This window comes from Callithrix jacchus, chromosome 9 (assembly GCF_049354715.1).
Source record: "Callithrix jacchus isolate 240 chromosome 9, calJac240_pri, whole genome shotgun sequence".
Lineage (NCBI taxonomy): Eukaryota > Metazoa > Chordata > Mammalia > Primates > Cebidae > Callithrix > Callithrix jacchus.
In genome coordinates, this window is record NC_133510.1 from 135,931,394 (window position 1) to 135,953,608 (window position 22,215).

The window sequence follows — 22,215 nt, forward strand, 5'->3', positions numbered from 1 at the left end:
CCTACTGGGACCCCAGGGGCTCTGAGTGTCACAGTGCCCCGCAGGGTCCTGGAAGCCTGTCCAGAACAACTCCATGAAATAGCACTGCTGCACTTCATTCTGTGACCACAACACAAGAGAGGTCCTGAGAGCAGCACTGCCCTGTTTGGTGTTCACGACGGTGACCCCGGCGCCACAGGTGCATCCGGAACACTTTAACTGTGGCTCATGCTACTTTTGAAATTAGTCAACTTTATTTAATATTTACTAATTAAAATTTAAATAGTCACAAGACAACAGAGTAAATGAGGCCACTTTACAGAAGTTAGTTATGTACCACTGTCAGCTACAACCCAGCAAGGCCAGATTCTCATTTTTTTCCTATCATTCCAGGGAGTTTGTTTTATAAATGAAGTGTCTTACGGGCTAATGGTCCTATTTTGGCCTTAAAAACACACACACACACACACACGTTTAAATGTAGTATCTTCTTTAATTTTGATTTTGGCAAATTCAAATCTCTAGTTATCAGAAAATTTTTGCTTTTAATAAATAGAGACGGAGTCTCACTATGTTGCTCAGGCTGCTGTCGAACTCCTGGGCTTCAGCAACCCCCTACATTGGCCTCCCAAGGTGCTGGGATTACAGGTGTGAGCCACCACACCCGGCCTTCGGTGATGTTTTCTGTTTCTTTTGCAGACAGACTTGCACTGTCGCCCAGGCTGGAGCACAGGGGTGTGATCTCGGCTCACTGCAACCTCCATCTCCCAGGTTTAAGCGATTCTCCTGCCACAGCCTCCAAAGTAGCTGGAACTATTGGCACCCGTCACCACGCCTGGCTAATTTTTGTATTTTTTAGTAGAGATGGGGCTGGTCTTGAACGTGTGACCTTGTAATCTACCCACCTTGGCCTCCCAAAGTGCTGAGATTACAGGCATGAGCCATCGCACTCGGCCATTCATGTTTTTATGAATGACTTTTATATTCTGTGTAATCTCTTCCATCGTTATATTTCCATTCACTGTGTCTGTGCTTTGGGAGCACTTTGCGTCCTGGCGTCTGATACACACCTTGTGAAGGGCTTTGGATCCTGGCGTCTGATACACACCTTGTGAAGGGCTTTGCGTCCTGGCATCTGATATAAACCTTGTGAAGGGCTTTGCGTCCTGGCATCTGATATAAACCTTGTGAAGGGCTTTGCGTCCTGGCATCTGATATAAACCTTGTGAAGGGCTTTGCGTCCTGGCATCTGATATAAACCTTGTGAAGGGCTTTGCGTCCTGGCATCTGATATAAACCTTGTGAAGGGCTTTGCGTCCTGGCATCTGATATAAACCTTGTGAAGGGCTTTGCATCCTGGCGTCTGATACACACCTTGTGAAGGGCTTTGCGTCCTGGCGTCTGATACACACCTTGTGAAGGGCTTCGAATCCGGGTGTCTCATACACACCTTGTGAAGGGCTTTGCATGCTGGCATCTGATATAAATCTTGTGAAAGGCTTTGCATCCTGGCGTCTGATACACACCTCGTGAAGGGCTTTGGGTCCTGGCTTCTCATATACACCTTGTGAAGGGCTTTGGGTCCTGGTGTCTCATATACACCTTGTGAAGGGCTTTGCGTCCTGGCGTCTCATACACACCTTGTGAAGGGCTTTGGGTCCTGGCGTCTCATATACACCTTGTGAAGGGCTTTGCGTCCTGGTGTCTCATATACACCTTGTGAAGGGCTTTGCGTCCTGGTGTCTGATACACACCTTGTGAAGGGCTTTGCGTCCTGGTGTCTCATATACACCTTGTGAAGGGCTTTGCGTCCTGGTGTCTGATACACACCTTGTGAAGGGCTTTGCGTCCTGGTGTCTCATATACACCTTGTGAAGGGCTTTGCGTCCTGGCATCTGATACACACTTTGTGAAGGGCTTCGAATCCGGGTGTCTCATACACACCTCGTGAAGGGCTTTGCGTCCTGGCGTCTCATACACACCGTGAAGGGCTTTGCGTCCTGGCGTCTGATACACACCTCGTGAAGGGCTTTGGGTCCTGGCATCTGATACACACCTTGTGAAGGGCTTTGCGTCCCGGCATCTGATACACACCTCGTGAAGGGCTTTGGGTCCTGGCGTCTGATACACACCTTGTGAAGGGCTTTGCGTCCTGGCGTCTGATACACACCTCGTGAAGGGCTTTGCGTCCTGGCGTCTCATATACACCTCGTGAAGGGCTTTGCATCCTGGCGTCTGATACACACCGTGAAGGGCTTTGCATCCTGGCGTCTGATACACACCTCATGAAGGGCTTTGCGTCCTGGCGTCTGATACACACCTCGTGAAGGGCTTTGTGTCCTGGCGTCTCATATACACCTTGTGAAGTGCTTTGTGCCGTGGTGTCTGATATATACCAGTATTCTGGTGTGCAGTCCTCCTTGTCTTTTTCCTGACAATTATACCAAACCTACAATATTATAGTCTCAGCCACTGTAGTTCAGCTATTATGAGTTTTGAGAAAATGGCACAGAATGAAGTAATATTACATTCTGGGCACTGAAACCACAAGCAGAAATAGCAATACTGCTCCAAGCGATGCCACATTTTTCATATCTCCCCCCCAACGCATACCCCACTGAACGTAAACCTAAGGAACAGTTCCCACCTTTACATTAAAAACACAGACAGAGATAAGAAACAGATGTGCGCTTCCTGTCGGACCCCGGCCACAGATGCCCAGTCCCAGCTGCCACGGCCGTGCCTGTGTGTACTTACCAGATGTGGTGGCTTTATCTCGGCAGGCTTCCCTTTCTCCTGTTTCTTGTTGAGCCTTTTTGCCTATTTCCTGCTGAGTAAGATAATCTTCCAGTCTTTGCAGGCCTTCCTGGGAAGACAGATCAACAAAACAGCCCAGAAATTCCCAGTATTCAACCCAGGGATACCCAAGCTCATGAGCTAGCTCCCTGTAAGAAATAAAACACAATTAACCAGTTGTAAAACCAGAAAAGGCTCAACTACACAGAAAACAGCCACTAATGCTTCAAGTACCAAAGAAATGTCTGCAATCATGGTTGTAACTTTATTCCCGAATCTGCAGCTGAAACGATACTTTGCATTTTCTGAACCAGCACTCCTCCTCATAGGGTAAGCAGGAGCCCGCAGAGTTCTCACGAGCAGCGAACCAGTGGCAGGACGAAAGGAGACCTCTGCCTACATGGACCCTCCCACCAGCAACCTTGTGCTGGGAGGCCACACAGTTCACCTTCACCCAGACAGGCTTGTTCATGTCCGTGGAACAGCGCTGTGGGCTTCCCCGTGGCGCTAGTCATGGCCAGGCACAGGAAAGCCTAGAGGTTCTTCCTGGTTTCTGGTTGTACACATGATGCTGGGCACATATTTTGAGAAAATACTTAACAATTCCACAAAGCTTTATTTGATTACAACTAATTTAGCTTTGTGACTGTGGACCTTTCATTCCCAAAGAAACTGTACCATTCTATGGTACCTTCTATAAAATATCAAGGTTCCTTAGAAACATGTCCCCAAATCAACAAGGAATGGCACTTTGAAAAGGGAAAGGCAGCGCTGCAGACATGCTCCAGGTCTGAGGCCAGACCGGCTTAAGCTCTAATTCTGCACAAACTGCAATGTGCCCAGCATCTGCAAGGAACTGGACCTTCGTGAAAACGACCAGCTCTCCCAGGAAAGGCTTCCTGGGAATTGGCATTTTGAAGCTGTAATGTGATTTTCTCTCATTAATCAAAACATAACCAACAGTGCGCTCCACGGCGCCACAGCTCGGCCTCTTTCAGTACCTCCCCACTCTCTCAAAGCCTCTTTCCGGGTCTGATTTCTTGATGTTGTGAAGGAAGCCTGCTTTCTCTCGAGGTGGAGTTTTCCAGAGTTTGCGAAAATCTTCCGCCTATGAGGAAAACAAAATGTACTGAGCTATGACAGGCATCGCGCCCTTCACTGGGGAAGCCTGAAGAGCAACAGGGTCGCAGCAGCAGCTGCCGTCTCCCGACACCCTTCCTCCTCTCCTTTCACCAACAGATCCCTGGGCTGCATGCCCACCTGTGGCATGGCTGAGAGTGGCTATGTGATTGCACTCCGACCTGGGTGAGGGGAGGCAGTCTTCCTTCCTGCAGCCTGGTCTGGGCTGTGAGGTTCAGAACCAGGGGGACCCGAGCATGAGGCCTCGCCCTGAGGACAGCCGACAGCTTAGAGCTGCCACCCGACAGCAGAATTAACACTGTTCCCATCACAGGAGAAGAAACCAACGTTGATCTTTCTGAGTTACGCTTCCTCAAATTTTGTTTTATGGATCTGACCTAACCCTACCTGATACCACCTAATTTTGAAGCCATTTTCCTCATAATAACTTATTTAGAAAGTTTTTAGCACAATATTGTATGTATAAGTCAGTATATGAAATATTTCAACAGTAGAAAGAATTGTCAACTGTAAACAAAAAAATGTGTATAAGCTCTGACCCCACACCACCACCATTAAGAACTTCTTTGAGGCCAGGCGCAGTGGCTCAAACCTGTAATCCCAGCACTTTGGGAGGCCAAGGCGTGTGGATCATGAGGTCAAGAGATCAAGACCATCCTGGTCAACATGGAGAAACCCCGTCTCTACTAAAAATACAAAAAATTAGCCGGGCGTGGTGGCACGTGCCTGTAATCCCAGCTACTCGGGAGGCTGAGGCAGGAGAATTGCCTGAACCCAGGAGGCGGAGGTTGCGGTGAGCCGAGATCGCGCCATTGCACTCCAGCCTGGGTAACAAGGGCGAAAAACTCCGTCTCAAAAAAAAAAAAAGAACTTCTTTGAACATCAGGGATAAGTGGAACCCAAGGGGGCTGAAGCCTCCAGGAGAGGGATTGAACTGACGCACTTTGTCTGAGGAAGCCAGTGGGAGCTCAGCTGCGGAGACTCAGGAAGTGAACATGCGCACGGAGGTTTCCTAGTCACAGCGGGCAGCCTTGCTAGACCAGCCAGTAGCCCTGAGAAGGGCCAGCCATACAGAAAGAACGGGCAGCGCACGCCTAGGACAGGACTTTGCTGAGATGTGTGGCCCCAGCACATTGGCCCTGGCGAGCAGGCCATACACCCAAGAACACACGTTTCTCTGGAAACGTTCTCATCACAAGCTCACTGCTGGATGGTTTGAGATGAGGACAACCTTGGAGTTCCACAGGACACAGTCCCTGAGACCAAGCACAAAGCAACAGGCTAGAACACCCAGCACTGCAGCGTAGGGACAGTTAGGCGCTGCTTCCAGAAGCTTCCACAGCAGCTCACCTTGGCTGGACTCAGGGGCCCCGCGAAGGCTCTCAGGGTCAGCACAGGGTCTCGGGGGCTGCCTCCGTAACGGCCGACGTGAGAGGCCTCAGCCGTCTGATCTGGGGACCACAGCTCCCCAATGACTGGAGAAGATGTGTCTTCTGCTCTCAGGAGTGGCACATAGTAGTGACCTACGGGAGGAGACAGGCACTGGCTGTAGGCCCCACCCCCCACTCCCTAGGTCAGGTCTGGATGATCAGCACAGGGATCACACAAGCCCCTGCCACGGCCTCTGCAAATGGATGCCATGGAAACAGCAAGTCACACAAGGTCTGCAACCGACGGACAGGGCAGAGGCCAGCGTGTGCCAGAGCTGACTTCACCTAACCAGCCTCACTGTCCTCCATTGCTAAAAGAAAGAAGAAAAGAAAAGGAAGCCCCAGGTAGTTAAAGGACTGAGGGGTCAGACCTGAGGGAATAAGATTAGCACACAGCAAGAGCTTAATACATTTTTAAAATAAGTTATATTTCATTCTGGCCAAGTGTGGTGGCTCACCCCTGTAATTCATTCCAACTCTTTGGGAGGCTGAGGTGGGTGAATCAATTGACATCAGGAGTTCGAGACCAGCCTGGCCAACATGGTGAAACCCCGTCTCTACTAACAAAATAAAAATTAGCTGGGCATGATGGTGCGTACCTGTAATCCCAGCTACTCAGGAGGCTGAGGTAGGAGAATCACTTGAACCCGGGTTGCAGTGAGTTGAGATTGCGCCACTGCAGTCTAGCCTGGGCGAGAGAGACTCTGTCTCAAAAAAAAAAGTTGTATTTCATTCCATCTCTCCTTTTTTTTCCCTCTTAGTTTCAGGTATCTCACTGTCACCCAGGCTGGAGTGCTATGGGGCAACCATGGCTCACTACGCCCTTAAACTCCCTCAATCCTCCCACCTCAGCCTCTTGAGTAGCTGGGACCACAAGCACGCGCCACCATACCCAGCTAATTTTGTACTTTTTTGTAGAGACAGGATCTTGCTATGTTGCCCAGGCTGGTCTCTAACTCCAGGATGCAAGTGATCATTCTACCTCTGCCTCCAAAAGTGCTGGGATCACAGGTGTGAGCTACTGTGCCCAGCATCCTCTACTTCTCAATTCCTTGCTTCTGTTGTACTTTTCAGTTTGTATCACTGAATACACATCTCTCAACAGATCTGGAATCACACAGCACTTGGGTGTGAGGTATGGAAGGCATGAGGAAAAGTAGCGTCTTAAGGTCCCATGGGACGGCGCAGCAGAGTCCTATGGGATAGTGTCATGAGATTCTGCAGGACTGCGTGGAGGTCACACACCACCTCATCCTGCTTTCAGACCTAGCCCCAGGAGACCCACCGTCAAGAGGCTTCCTTTAAAGTCGTCACGCTGCTCATGAACGCCTGGGCATTTCTTATGTTAAATGCTTATTACAGTTTTTATGCTTCTAATTTTTTTCTAGTTATAAAAGTACTGTATGGCCATCAACGTATATTAGATAAAAGAAAATGTGGTACATCTATACCATGGGATATTATGTAGCCATAAAAAAGAACAAGATCATGTCCTTTGCAGCAACGTGGATGGAGCTGGAGGCCATTATTCTATAGGAACTGACATAGAACAGAAAACCAAACACCACATGCTCTCACTTATGAGTAGGAACTAAACGCTGAGCACACATGGACACGAAGGAGGAGGAGCAGTCACCAGGGCCTGCCTGAGGGAGGAGGGAGGAGGAGGGGGAAAATGGAAAAGCTGCTTATTGGGTACTATGCTATCACCTGGGAAATAATCCCCATGTCAAACCCCTGACATGCAGGTTACCTAATAAGGAACCTGCACACGTACCCCTGAACCTAAAAGTAAAGTTTAAAAAGAGTACTATAATTTCCATTCAAGAGTACTAATTTTCCATAGTGAAAATCAGGGCAATTCAAATACTGTATCTCACATTTTAACATCATATATCTGGATGCTTCGTATGTCCACTGGCTTTTTACAGGGAACTGGCAGTTTTTTCTTCTCTTAGTGGTACATGAAAAGAAAACATACCGTACACAGTAGACAGCAAGTATACGGTTAAATTCACCTGTAATTTACTCATAAAAAACTACTGTTTACTTTTTTGGCGTATTGAAGTCCCTTTTAAAAATTTCTGTCTACAGATTGGACTCATGGTCTCTGGACGGTTTTGTGGCTGGCTCTCTGGTCCTCCCTCCTAACACATTAGAGTCCCTCCTCATCTTCACACAAGCATGGGTCTGTCTCTGAGGAACTGGGCAGGACACAGAATGCAGCCAGGCCTGCAGCAGGCTCTGTGGCATGTGACTGAGGCCACAGCGTAACCACGGGCGCTGGCCCATGCCTGGGCTTTGCATGAGCCTCAGAAGGACCAGGAAGGAGGTACGGGAGCTCTGGAGGGCCGAGTAGCTCAGCCCTCAGGAGCACGAACATCACAGTGCTGCCTTCTCCTCAGCAAACAGCTGCCGGGGCAGACCTAGAGGTGACAGTGTGCTACTGTCACAGACAGGCAAGGACTTCTCAGACAACTGCTTCCTCAATACCGTCACAAAGCAGTGTTTAACATGTCAATGCCGTAAAGCATTCCTGACAGTATGGTTTGCAAATACAGAGCAGACTCTTGGTTCTTTAGGATATTCTGGCAACACAGCTGTGTGTTCCGAGGGCTTCCAAAGGTTCCAGCTGGGCCTGTGGAGCAATACCCCAATGGCTCTGAGGAGGAACTCTCACCACTTCCAGCAGGATTCAATTCCCTGCATGAAGTGCGGAACATTTCCTGTGCACATCCACAGAAGCTGAAGAAGTATCATTCACAAATTGTACTTAGGACTGGAAGGGATCCGGGGACAAGGAGAGGCTCCTGATACCTGAGACCGGGTGGTAGACTTCTACACAAGGTCAGACAGTAAATAACCAGGCTCAAGGGGCCACAAGTCACTGTGTGCTGGCAAAGAGCCCAGACAGTGTTCAAACGGTGGTCACAGCTTCATGCCAGTATTTATAAAATTGGTGCTGGGCCAGTTATCTGCAGACCCTGCTTGAAACAGAGACTGAATTTTGGACAGGAATGGAATCCGAGAGAGAGAAAAGCAGGCAGGAGAATGAGAGGATGTCAGTGCCTGCTGCAGAAGCACCAGACTTCAAGCTAAGATGGCAAAGAAGAGGCGCTCCTGGCCAGGCGCAGTGGCTCACTCCTGTAATCCCAGCACTTTGTGAGGCTGAGGTGGGCGGATCACAAGGTCAAAAGATGGAGGCCATCCTGGCCAACATGGTGAAACCCCGTCTCTACTAAAAATACAAAAATTAGCCAGGCGTGGTGGCACACGCCTGTGGTCCCAGCTACTCAGGAGGCTGAGGCGGAAGAATCAGTTGAACCCAGGAGGCAGAGGTTGCAGTGAGCCGAGATTGCGCCACTGCACTCCAGCCTGGTGACGGAGCAAGACTCTAACTTAAAAAAAAAAAAAAGGCGCTTCTAGAAGTGTCATCTTCCAAAATTCACCGAAAACAGGAAGATGGCAGGGAAAAGCCTCCCTGAAACCAGCCATTTTCACATGCCTGGCGCCTACAAACCACAACACAGTGGCCGACAGGAAGCTCCTGATCAGAGGAGGGCGGCCCAGAAAGCAAAGGCCTCCTTCCCAGAGGCGAGTGGGCAGGGTGTGTCCAGAGCCAAGGCAGGAGCCGTCCTGGGAGTGCACCAAAGAGGGACAGGAGGAGGAAGGAGACAGTGTCAGAACAAAGAGAGTGACAGGGAGCAACCCCCACCCGACACACACACACACATAAAACCCAAGCCAGCCAGCCAGCCAACTGAGGAGCTATGTGCCCTGCCTCTCCCTAAGCTGTTCTTTGCCAACCGTAGGCTCCGCCTGAAGAGAAGTAAGTCATCACAGTGAAGCTGCCACGAAACAGCCCTAGACATCCAGGGGTGAGACCGTGGCCACAGTCAGCAACACACAACCTCAGAGAAAGTTCTCTTGCAAAAAACTCAAGGGACAGATAACAAGACTTCAAAGAAGGGATAATAGGAAAAGAGGTGGAAAGCGAGCTGGGAGAGCTAAAAAGAAAGGGTGTCCGAGAAGAGGCTTCCGAGGAAAGCCCGCAAACGCCCGGGAGCTCCTAAGAAAGCTGTGCTCCGTTCCCACAACACTCCAAGGCCCTTCCCAGCGTGGACCCCAAAATCCAGGCACTGACTCCCCATCTTACCCTTCAAATACTCTCTGATCCGTTCCTTCAGTTCCACAGATTTGTTTTTGCTTCTTTCACAAATTACCTATTGAAAAAAAAAAGTGTCTAAATCTTATCTTATCGTAACATTTCCTTATCATTACAATGATTTTAGAAAGTGAGCTAAAGTCAGTGAAGTGGAATAGTATCTTAATGCTAAAGATTTAATAAAGCTCACACAAAAAATATTTCTAAAAGTCTCAGGGGACAGGTAAGAGAACACTGTGGGACTCTGCGTATATTTCCCTTTTCTTCGTGCTGCCCTACAGTTTCTAAGGTCTGCGAGGAGAGGAAATTGAAAAGTGCACCATCCAGTCAAACCAGAAGCATGTGAGCACGTCTGCACTTCCTCAGTTGTCTGAGTTTCGCTTACAGGAAGCCTGGTCATATATAAACTTTCTGTTGTGAGGCTGTGTCAAGGCGGAGCTCCTAACACGAAACACAAAAGTTATATTTTTGCAACTATAGATGACAGAAATCAGCTTTCTTGGCCCTTGGAGAATTGCAGCAATAAGCATTTTTGCTAGAAACTATAGGAAAACCAACAACCTTCAAATAAGAGGAAAGAAAGGAACCAGCCTCTGAGAAAAACTAACTAAAACTATCAATGCAATTACATTTTTGAGTCTGTAACTAGTTGTGAGCTTGAAAAAGTCAAATGCTTTTTAAAATGCCAAGAATGTTAAGTTGGTTACTAAATAACATTTTTATGTTGAAGAAGGGCAGATACACACATATACACACAAAACTGAATCACATACATGCAAAATAATGGCAATTTCTCAGCTGTAGAATTTTCTGGTGAATTTTATTCTTTCTGGTCATGTGGTATTTTAACTTTTCTACAGCAAGTGGGTATTGCTTATGCCTATGTAGTAACAGGAATTACAGAGGGGGTGTGGGAGAGAACACTGCCACCAGAAGACCCTTACAGCTTTTCTTTCTAAAAGGTTGGGAGACCGTGAGCAGCTCACAGCTGTGCTACAGAACAAATCAAACTCGTCCTTCAGTTCTCAGAGCGTCCAGATCCCTCTTGCACCTTCTGGGCATAAAGCACACATCTGCCCCCTGTAAGGTGCACTTTGCTCAGTTCATAATGCTTGACTGACAAGGCTTGTCTGGGTCAGGTGAGTTTAAGTGCGTGAGCAGCTTAGCACAGCGTCTAGTACACACTGAGCTGAATACAATTTGGCTGCTTTCAGCACCACCATCCCCACCATCATCATCCCCATCACCACCATCACCACCACCCTCCTCCTCACCATCATCATCCCCATCACCACCATCACCACCACCCTCCTCCTCACCATCATCATCCCCATCATCACCATCATCTTCACCGTCACTACCTTCAGCACCACCACCATCCTCATCAGCATCACAACCACCACCATCGCCATTATCCTCACCACCATCATCCCCATCACCAGCACCCTCATCCTCACCATCACCATCATCACCATCATCACCATCAAAATCACCATCAGCACCACCATTACCACCTCGGTTCTCTCTGACTCTGGCCAACTGATGTGTTCAGAGAGGGAACTTGGTAAAAGACTGTAAGCTGTTCAGAGCAACTGACTGCCAGTTTTAGAAAAATAAAATCACCAAACTGTGTGACTTCCTCCCCTCCGGGTTCTACAGATGCATCATCTTCACAAAATGCATCTTACTCAACAGCAGGACTCTAACGTGTGCCCGTAGGGCAAACACAACTCATACAGAGCTCCATGTGGCTTCACTGTGCCTGTCTGTGACCACAGACTGTAAAGTTACATCTTTTCTTTTCCTTTTCTTTTTTTTTTTTTTGAGACGGAGTTTCGCTCTTTGTTACCCAGGCTGGAGTGCAATGGTGCAGTCACCATGCCCAACTAATTTTTTGCATTTTTAGTAGAGACGGGGTTTCACCATGTTGACCAGGATGGTCTCGATCTCTTGACCTCGTGATCCACCCGCCTCGGCCTCCCAAAGTGCTGGGATTACAGGCTTGAGCCACTGCGCCCGGCCTAAAGTTACATATTTTGATCTCTAAGTCTAGAGAGTGACTGCATCTTAACAAGTACTTACATCTTCAGGTGTTTTATCATATTTGTTCCTTGGGTTTTTTACAGTCAAATGATGTGATGAAAGCACACTGACCACGTCTGCATTTCCAAACTTACAAGCAAAGTGCAACGGTGTGTCATAGCCCTGGAAAAAGGTGCAGAGGAAACAATTATTTACACTTGTCTCCTAAGGTGGCTCTAGGCTGAAAATACTTACGCATTTTTTTAAAAAAGACTCACAAACAAAACAGCCATAAAAGACACTGCTTGTATAATGGAAAAATAATTGGCATTCTAGCACATACCCACTTCATGCCAAGGCTTGAGCTCAGCCATGGACCTGGGTGATCAGGCCCTGGAGGAGCTTACATTCTCCACAAACAGTGAACAGTAGTTTTAATCTTTCAGGGCCTACTATAATGTCACATAACACATGCCCAAACAGTGAAATAAACCATAGTGAAGAAAAAGCTTCCGGGGGTAGGATGGGTCAAGAGAAGGAAAAGCCTGTCTTTAGTAACCTTTAAAAGAGGGGTGTCCCCCTTCACAGTGCTGCCTCTGCGTGGGCCTGGCCCGGCTGGCTGGCACTCATCAGTGACTCCAACCTGCCTGTTAGGTGCACTTAAGATCAAACAACCCCACAGGTCAGGTGGAGGGTGGGGCGTGGGCATCAGCCAGGATAGGATTGCTGCCACCTTTCCTCAGGAGCTACGAAGATCCTTCCTGTTTGTGAGCGGTCACACCCCAGCAGCGTGTATCCTACACCAGGGCCCTGTGTGCCAGGGTGTCAGGTGGCATGATCTGCAGGGGCAGCTCTGTGCCTTAGAGGCTCTTGGCAGGATGCTGAGGACTTGCTTGCCGTGTGCATGGCTCTGCCACTCCCAGGGGGAAGAGCTGCTCAGCTCAAGGTTTTCTGCTCAGTAGTGTGTGTGTGTCCTCTGACAACCATGTCCCCAGACAGTTTAGACACCCTTGGGGACGACATTCCACACACGACAAAGACACAGGGGCCAGGGAACCCCAGCACGTGGTACCCTTCATCCAGGGTTAAAATCAGCCTGTGGGATTTGGCAAGAAGGCAAGTCACAGGGGTGTAACTGATGTATCTTTCCCTTAAAGTCATTCTAATGAGTCACCTGTCGATAAAGCATTCTTTTAAAAAAAAAACTTTACAAAGTTAAAACATAAAAGCGCGAGTGGAGGGTGGGCACGCACCATCTTGTCGGGGGTGTTCAGGTAGAGGTCGACAACATAGCGGATGCGCTTCTGCAGCATGGCCTCGTCATCATCGGGGTACATCAGCCTCATGAAGTCAGGGTTCTCCAGGACGTCCAGAGTCAGCTGGCAGATGGAAGCCTGATCCTCCTTGGCGGCAACATGCATCACGTTGTACCTACACCCTTCCTGAAAGAGAACCATGTGCTCTGAGCTTCCTCCCTGTCTCGTGGACGCACCCCGTGGAAAGTGCCATGGCCATGAAGGAAGCAGCGACACTGCACACCCACCTGCACGATGGTTGGGTTGTCGCCTGAGCCAATCAGATACCGGGGGTTGCTCCAGATGAGATCAGAAAAGGTGTCCTCCTCTCCCTTCTCCACAGCTTTCCGAAGCTTGGCAGTGAGGTCCTGCGTGCGGGGATTTTTGTAACTGTTGGCTCGCTCTTTGTTGACTGTTTCTGATTCAGATAAGCACAAACCATCTGACAGTAAGAGACAGAATTTAAGAATGATTAGTTTCACCAAAAGTCACTGATCACCCACACACCCTGTAATGAGGGATAAAGAGCTTCCAGGGCTGGCTCATGCCTGTAATCCCAACACTTTGAGGTTGAGGCGGGCAGATCACAAGGTCAAGAGTTCAAGACCAGCGTGGCCAACGTGCTGAAACCCCATCTCTACTAAAAATACAAAAATTAGCAGGGTGTGGTGTTAAGTGCCTTAATTCCAGCTACTGGGGAGGCTGAGGCAGGAGAATTGCTTGAACCCGGGAGGCAGAGGCTGCAGTGAGCTGAGGGGAGGCACAGGTGAGAAATAACGAGATGGGCTCATGGCCACCAACCCCAGCCCGCAAAGGCAGTCAGCGCACCCCTGTGAGCAGAGCAAGCTGGGAGAGCAGCCAGACCTGGCTGCTATCTTGCTAGGAAAGGCTGTGTGAATGAGGCAAAGTTTGGTGAATTTTTTTTTTTTTTCAGAGACAGGGTCTGGCTCTGTCTCCAAGGCTGGAGTGTGGTGGCACGATCATAGCTCACTGCAGCCTCGACCCTCCTGGGCTCAAGTGATCTTCCCACCTCAGCCTCTCAAGTAGCTGGGACTACAGTTGTATGCCAGCATACCTGGTTATATATGTGTATATATATGTATGTATTTTTAGAGATGGGGTCTCACTATGTTGCCCAGAATGGTCTCAAACTCCTGGCTTCAAGAGATCCTTCTGCCTCAGTTCCCAAAAGCGTTAGAATTACAGGCATGAGTCACCACACCCGGCCAGTGAACTTTGAAAGCTTGGTCAGTAGGTAGAGAAGGAATAATGGCAGCTGCAGCATTAGACCAGCAATCACACAAGACTTGTCACATGTGTGCAGTGTCCCTGCAGAGGCCGAGTCACACCAGGAGACCTCCAGTGTGCACAGGGTCCCTGCAAAGGCCGAGTGCTCCACAAGTGATTTCTGTCTGGTTTTTTTGAGACGGAGTCTCGCTCTGTCGCCCAGGCTGGAGTGCAATGGCACAATCTCAGCTCACTGGAACCTCTGCCTCCCAGGTTCGAGCAATTCTCCTGCCTCAGCCTCCTGAGTAGCTGGGATTACAGGTGCAGGCCACCATGCCCAGCTATTTTTTTGGGGGGTGGGACAGAGTTTGCTCTTTCACCCAGGCTGGAAGTGCAGTGGCGCTATATTGGCTCACTGCACTTCCGTCTTCTGGTTTCAACCGGTTCTCTTGCCTCAGCCTCCTAAGTAGCTGGGATTACAGGTGCCTGCCACCACACCCAGCTAATTTTTGTATTTTTAGTAGAGATGGGATTTCACCATATTAGCCAGGCTGGTCTCGAACTCCGGACCTCATGATCCGCCCGCTTCGGCCTCCCAAAGTGCTGAGATTACAGGTATGTGAGCCACCATGCCCGGCCCGATTTATGTCTTAAAGTGATTTCCTTCTGAGGAAGCTTCCCCACCTGAAGTTATACCTCCTTCCAGGACTGGGGCATCTGCACAATCAGGCTCATCTGTAGGAGCGTCGAGCCGGAAGTCTGACCCATACCCACCTCCCAGCTCAGAACGAGGGTTTTGTTTGAAGACACTCAGCTGGGGAACTGAGGCCAGACAAAAGGGAAAGCCAATGATCTGTAACACGCACCTTCAAACAAAAGCCTCGTTCTCAGCTGGGAGGTGGGTATGGGTCAGACTTCCGGCTGGACGCTCCTACAGATGAGCCTGATTGTGCAGATGTCCCAGTCCTAGAAGTAGGTATAGCTTCAGGTGGGGAAGTAGACTGATCTCAGTATCAAAAAAGACCCGAGCCCAGGCGTAGGGGCTCATGCCTGTAATCTCAGCACTTCGGGAGGCTGAGACGGGAGGACTCAATAGCAATGTAGAGGCATGTGAGTACATGAATTGCTTGATGCCAGCAATTCAACCAGCCTGGGCAACATGGCAAAACCCTGTCTCCATAAAGCATTTTTAAATTCCATGGCGAGGCATGGTGGCTCATGCCTGTAATCCCTGCACAGGTGGGGGGGATCACAAGATCAGGAGTTCAAGACCAGCCTAACACAGTGAAACCCCATCTCTACTAAAAATACAAAAAATTAGCTGAGCATGGTGGCGTGCACCTGCAGCCCCAAGTACTCAAGAGGCTGAGGCAGGAGAATCGCTTGAACCTGGGAGGCAGAGGTTGTAGGCAGCAGTGAGCTGAAATTGTGCCACTGCACTCCACCCTGGGCAACAGAACGAGACTCTTATTTAAAAAAAAAAAAAGGAGGAGGGGATTTCCAGCTCTCTGGAGTCCCCTTCCACACTCTTCATGGAAGTCAAAAAAGAAAAAAAAAATTTTAATTCCAGCCTGGTCAACAAGGTGAAACCCGTCTCTCCTAAAAATACAAAAATTGGCTTGGCATAGTGGTGGGCACCTGTAATCCCAGCTACTCAGGAAGCTGAGGCAGGAGAATTACTTGAACCCGGGAGGCAGAGGTTGCAGTGAGTCAAGATCGTGCCACTGCACTCCAGCCTGGGCAACAGAGTGAGACTCCATCAAAAAAAAAAAAAATTTAATTTGCTGGGTGTGGTGGTGCACACCCATTTCTTAGCCACTTGGGAGGCTGAAGCACATGGACTGCTTAAGCCCAGGAGTTCAAGGCTGCAGTGAGCGCACAAGAGTGCACTCCAGGCTGGCAAAAGAACAAGACCCTGTCTGTTTACAAAAAGACAAAAGAACAAAGCATCCAACAGGCAGGAGGGAGAGACACAGGGCAGTTGGATGGGCCGCAGCGTCCTTTTCAGCACTTCTCCACAGTCAAGATGCTAAATACTGGCACATCAGCATCCGAGCTAGAGTGGCTTCCTGGTCTGCTCAGACCCCACTGACTCTACCCTCATGGAGAAAACAAGTTACAGCAGAGGAGGTAAGAAGGCACAAAACAGTGTGGGCTAAAAGACGTGAACTGCTGCATCATTTACCTTTTGACCCATCACTGCTAGAGAGTGGTGAGGTTTTCACAGGAGAAAGTGGTAAGGATGTTTTGCTTGGCGAAGGGAAATAATCACAAATTCCTCTAGCAAATTTCTCAGCATCTTCTCTGGTTGAAAAAGCTTTAAATCGGGACCCTTTGATCATTTTGACAGCTTGCAGTGCTTCCTTTTTATTTACGTAAACATGGATCCTTTCTGGGTAGGAAAAGTAACAAACGAAAATCAGAAAGGAGTGTCTGTAGCAGGTCACGCCCTTTCATCATCAGCTCACATGTCTGCTACCCAGTCACCAGGCTTAGTTCAAACCTTTAATCCTGAAGAAAAAGGGCCTTAGCTAGCCAAAATAACACAATAAACAAGCTGGATCATGTATGTAGAGGCACGTGAATAACATGATACATATTATAGACACGTATGCAATTATACATCCCAAGATTCTACCTTGAAAAATAAATTTCATATAAAGATCTAATTGGCCGGGCGCAGTGGCTCAAGCCTGTAATCCTAGCATTTTGGGAGGCCGAGGCGGGTGGATCACAAGGTCAAGACATCGAGACCATCCTGGTCATCCTGGTGAAACCCCGCCTCTACTGAAAATACAAAAAATTAGCTTGGCATGGTGGTGCACGCCTGTAATCCCAGCTACTCGGGAGGCTGAGGCATGAGAATATATATATATATATAATTAAAAATAATTAAGGCCAGGGACTGTGGCTCACACCTGTAATCCCAACACTTTGGGAGGCCAGGGTGGGAGGATCACCTGAGGTCAGGAGTTCAAGACCAACCTGGCCAACATGGTGAAACCCCATCTCCATTAAAAATACAAAAACTAGCTGAGCGTGGTGGCGCATGGCTGTAACCCCAACTACTTGGGAAGCTGAGGCAGGAGAATCACTTGAACCTAGGAGGCAGAGGTTGCAGTGAGCCAAGATCACGCCACTGCACTACAGCCTGGGCGATAAGAGCGAAACTTCATTTCAAAAACATAAATAAATAAATAATTGAAAGGCAAGTTAAAAAAAAAAAAAAAACTATGAAGGTGCAGCGGTTCACACCTGTAATCCCAGCATTTTGGGAGGCCGAAGTGGGTGGATCACCCGAGGTACGGAGTTCGAAACCAGCCTGACCAACAAGGTGAAACCCCATCTCTTAAAAACAAAACAAAATAAAACAAAACTATGAAGATGTCAGCCAAGAACATAAGAGAATTTTAAACATAATTTTGGATGGGAAATGCCTTTTTATTTTTTTGAGATGGAGTTTTGCTCTTGTTGCCCATGGTGGGGTACAATGGTGTGATCTCTGCTCACTGCAACCTCCGCCTCCCAAATTCAAGTGATTCTCCTGCCTCAGCCTCCCAGGCAGCTGAGATTACAGGCCTTCACTACCATGCCCCACTAATTTTTTGTATTTTTACTAGAGACGGGGTTTCACCATGTTGCACAGGCTGCTCTTAAATGCCTAACCTCAGGTGATCCACCTGCCTCACCCTCCCAAAGTGCTGGGATTACAGACGTGAACCACCTCGCCCACCCAGGAATGCCTTTTTTTTTCTTTGAGAAAGTGTCTCGCTCTGTTTCCTAGGCTTGAGTGCAGTGGCGCAATCTCAGCTCACTGCAACTATCGTCTCTTGGGTTCAAGCGATTCTCCTGTCTTAGCCTGCCGAGTAGCCGGGATTACAGGCACCCGCCACATCATGCTCAGCTGATTTTTGCATTTTAATAGAGACAGGGTTTCCCCATGCTGGTCAGGCTGGTCTTGAACTCCCGACCTCAGGTGATCCACCCACCTAGGCCTCCCAAAGTGCTGGGATTACAGGCGTGAGCCAGAGTCCCTGGCCACAATTATTTTTAATTAGATTAGCCATTCTGGCTGAGAATGGCTTTCTTAATGTGCCAAGAAACCATCTAAAATAAGATAATAATATTTTACAAAAATATTAAAGCTCTGTAGTGAAACTATCACAATCAAGTTTTGTATGAGACTATCATAAATACATAAAATATAAACAATTGGCCAGCAGACAGAAATTTATAAGCAATATAACAAAAGAATAGTTACTGTCCACTACTGGATAAAAATGGCCATGGTAATATGACCAAGCAATCATCCGACACAAAAGACTAAAGGCATGAACAAAGGTAACCAACCTCACACAGGAAGGCGGGCGTCCCTTCAAAAGATGAAAGGTAACATTTACCAACGCACACTCTGGTGGAAAGCGTGGAAACAATGACCATTTCCCAGTGTTACTAAAGTTTTTTTTTTTTTTTTTTTTTTTTTTTTTGAGACAGTGTCTCACTCCGTTACCCAGGTTGGAGTGCAGTGGCGTGATCTCGGCTCACTGCAACCTCTGCCTCCAGGGTTCAAGGAATTCTCCTGCCTCAGCCTCCCAAGTAGCTGGGACTAAAGGCACATGCCACCACACCCACCTAATTTTGTGCTATTTCTAGTAGTGACGGGGTTTCACCATGTTGGCCAGGATGGTCTTGAACTCCTGACCTCATGATCCACTTGCCTCTGCCTCCCAAAGTGCCTCTAAAAAAATAATGATAATAATAAAAATTTATAAGCCTTATCAGTGAAAAAAAAAAAGGATCTTATGGAGCTGGGTGTGGTGGCACGTGCCTGTAGTCCCAGCTACTCAGGAGGCTGGCTGGAGGATGCTTGAGCCCAGGAGTTCTGGTCTGTAGTGTACTATGCCGATCAAGTGTCCACACTAAGTTTGGCATCAATATGCTGACCCCCCGGGAGCAGGGGACCACCAGGTTGCCTAAGGAGGGGTGAACTGACCCAGGTCGAACACGGAGTAGGTCAAAACTCCCGTGCTGATCAGCAGTGGGATCAAACCTGTGAACAGCCACTGCACTCCCGCCTGGGCAACATAGCAGGACCTCATCTCTCAAAAAAAAAAAAAAAAAAAAAAAATCTTATGGAAGAGTAATATTCCATTCTATTCATGGTGTTCACAGACATCACCACAAATGACATCACAGTAATACTACTACTACTAATGACAGTGTGCGGTTTCTGGCATTCCAATCGATATTGAGTTCTCATTTTTTTCAGTGCTAAATCTTGTTTAAAATTACAATTCTTGGGCTGGTCACAGTGGGTCACACCTGTAATCGCAGTACTTTGGGAGGCTCACATGGGAGAACTGCTTTAAGTCAGGAGTTCAAGACCAGTCTCTTTAAAAAAAAAAAAAAATGGCCAGGCACAGTGGCTCACGCCTATAATCCCAGCACTTCGGGTGGCCAAGGTGGGCAGATTACGAGGTCAAGAGAACAAGACCATTCTGGCCAACATGGTGAAACCCCGTCTCTACTAAAAACACAAAAATTAGCCAGGTGTGGTAGCAGGCACCTGTAATCCCAGCTACTTGGAAGGCTGAGGCTTGAACCCGGCAAGCAGAGGTTGCAGTGAGTTGAAATGCACCATTTCACTCCAGCCTGGGGGTCAAGAGCAACATTCATCCCCCCCCAAAAAATTTTAAATTAACCAGGTGGCTCATGCCTGTAATCCCAGCATTTTGGGTGGCCACAGTGGGCAGATCACTTGAGCCCAGGAGTTGGAGACCAGATTGGGCAACATGGGGAAACCTCATCTCTACCAAACACACAAAAATGGCCAGCATACTGGCCCATGCCTGCGATCCCAGCTACTCAGGAGGCTGACATGGGAGGATTACTTGAGCCTGGGAGGCAGACATTGCAGTGAGTAGTTGAGATCACACCACTGCACCCAACCTGGATGAGAGTGAGACCCCAGTTTCAAAAATAAAAACAACCCAATTAGCTAGGCATGGTGGTGTGTGCCTATAATCTTGGCAGTTTGGGAGGCCAAGATGGGTGGACTGCTCAAGGCCAGGAGTTCGAGAGCAGCCTGGGCAACATGGCGAAACCCTAGCTCTATGAAAAAGACAACAATTAGCTGGGTGTAGTGGCTGCCTGCCTGCGATCCCAGCTACTCAGGAGGCTGAGTTGGGAGGATCACCTGAGCCCAGAGAGGTTGAGGCTGCAGTAAGCCATGACTGCACCACTGCGTTACAGCCTAGGTGACAAAGTGAGACCCTGTCTCAGATGAATGAATAAATAAAAACAATAAATTACGATTATTTGATGCTGAAAATTACTTATACAATCACCGGCCATTTGCATTCATTATCATAAAAGGTGTTCAGGTTACAATGAATTTTAAAAAGGGAGAGATAACAAAGTTCCCAGCCAACAGCAGCAGTCAGTTAATATGAATAGTAATATCTCTAAGCCCAGGACGTCTCACAGTCAGTTAATATGAATAGTAATATCTCTAAGCCCAGGACGTCTCACAGTCAGTTAATATGAATAGTAATATCTCTAAGCCCAGGACGTCTCACAGTCAGTTAATATGAATAGTAATATCTCTAAGCCCAGGACATCTCACAGAATCCAATTTACCTAACACACTTTAAAAGTTCTCATGTATTGGGAGGCCAAACAGGTAGATCACGAGGTCAAGAGATCGAGACCATCCTGGTCAACATGGTGAAACCCCGTCTCTACTAAAAATACAAAAAATTAGCCGGGCATGGTGGCGTGTGCCTGTAATCCCAACTGCTCGGGAGGCTGAGGCAGGAGAATTGCCTGAACCCAGGAGGCGGAGGTTGTGGTGAGCTGAGATCACACCATTGCACTCCAGCCTGGGTAACAAGAGCGAAACTCCATCTCAAAAAAAAAAGTTCTCATGTAGAGCCACACGCGGTGGCTCATGCCTGTAATCCCAGCACTTCAGGAGACTGAGGCGGGTGGATCATGAGGTCAGGAATTCAAGACCAGCCTGGCCAATATGGTGAAACCCCGTCTCTACTAAAATATAAAAATTCGCCGGGCGTGGTGGCACATGCCTGTAGTCCCAGCTACTCGGGAGGCTGAGGCAGAAGAACTGCTTGAGCTGAGATCATGCCTCCGTGCTCCAGCCTGGACAACAAAGCAAGACTCTGTCTCTTAAAAAAAATTCTCACACACATTCACAAATATTTCAGAAAACTTCTATATAAAAATGTTAACAGTGGTTGACTGGGACAAAGAGATTATGGTGATTGGATCTTTTCTTTAATCTCTATTTTTCCATTTTGAAACCTCATTCTGCCCCTCCCCGCATGTGCCATCTGTGCAAGGAAATACTAGACAACGGTCCCATTACCATTTTTCGCTGGAACGTCCTCATACACTGGACACACCCCATAGTACAGAGGAGGCTCCGTAAACTCAGTCGCCCCAGCTCTGGGGGTCCCGGCCCCCGCCACAGTGCTGGGGGGCAACGAGCAGGTCTTGGACGTCAGAGCTTCCTCCTCTGGAGGATTCAGGCCCACACTGTAATCAAAATCTCTGTCTTCAGAAAAACCAGCCTGATCAGTTGGGTTCCCTTCAGCTGCCTTCAAAATCCTTTGTGTGTCTTGTCTGAGAGCTATGGCAGCTGCCTCATGGTGGTCAAAAGAAGACAGCCTTCCTCCTTGCTCCAGTAAAGCCTGAGCCAATTTTTTCTCAAAAATAAACCTTGTAGTTGATGTAATGGGTCCACATTTCAATCCAGCTTTGATGATTTCCTCTCTAAGGTCATCTGGATTCAGAAGTTTCAATTGAGCCAAGACGGCATCCATTGTCATTTCACCTAGGGCCAAGACAACAAAAGTCAAACAGAGTCACAAAACACTAGCACGTGCTAAAGCTGGTGATGGGTACTAGGGTTCATTATTCTTGTATCAATTTCTGTGTATTCCATCAAAAAGTTCTCAGCCAGGCGCGGTGGCTCAAGCCTAGTACAAACCTAGTACTTTGGGAGGCCAAGGTGGGCAGATCACGAGGTCAGGAGATAGAGACAATCCTGGCTAACACGGTGAAACTCTATCTCTACTGAAAATACAAAAAGTTAGACGGGTGTGGTGGCACGTGCCTGTAGTCCCAGCTACTTGGGAGGCTG

General features: G+C 48.2%; 1 protein-coding gene across 2 annotated transcripts in view; it reads right to left on the reverse strand.

Moving 5' to 3' along the window:
* Positions 1-22,215, reverse strand: part of ANKLE2 (ankyrin repeat and LEM domain containing 2) — a 31,907-nt gene that overhangs the window by 3,188 nt on the left and 6,504 nt on the right. For both annotated transcript variants that reach the window (XM_009004930.5, XM_078337831.1), the window contains exons 2-10: positions 21,439-21,906; positions 16,240-16,446; positions 13,076-13,269; positions 12,786-12,974; positions 11,593-11,715; positions 9,502-9,568; positions 5,266-5,438; positions 3,777-3,883; positions 2,737-2,924 (exon numbers count right to left, since the gene is read on the reverse strand). In XM_009004930.5, coding sequence (XP_009003178.2) covers positions 2,737-2,924; positions 3,777-3,883; positions 5,266-5,438; positions 9,502-9,568; positions 11,593-11,715; positions 12,786-12,974; positions 13,076-13,269; positions 16,240-16,446; positions 21,439-21,906 — 1,716 coding nt within the window. The remainder of the gene's footprint in view (positions 1-2,736; positions 2,925-3,776; positions 3,884-5,265; positions 5,439-9,501; positions 9,569-11,592; positions 11,716-12,785; positions 12,975-13,075; positions 13,270-16,239; positions 16,447-21,438; positions 21,907-22,215) is intronic.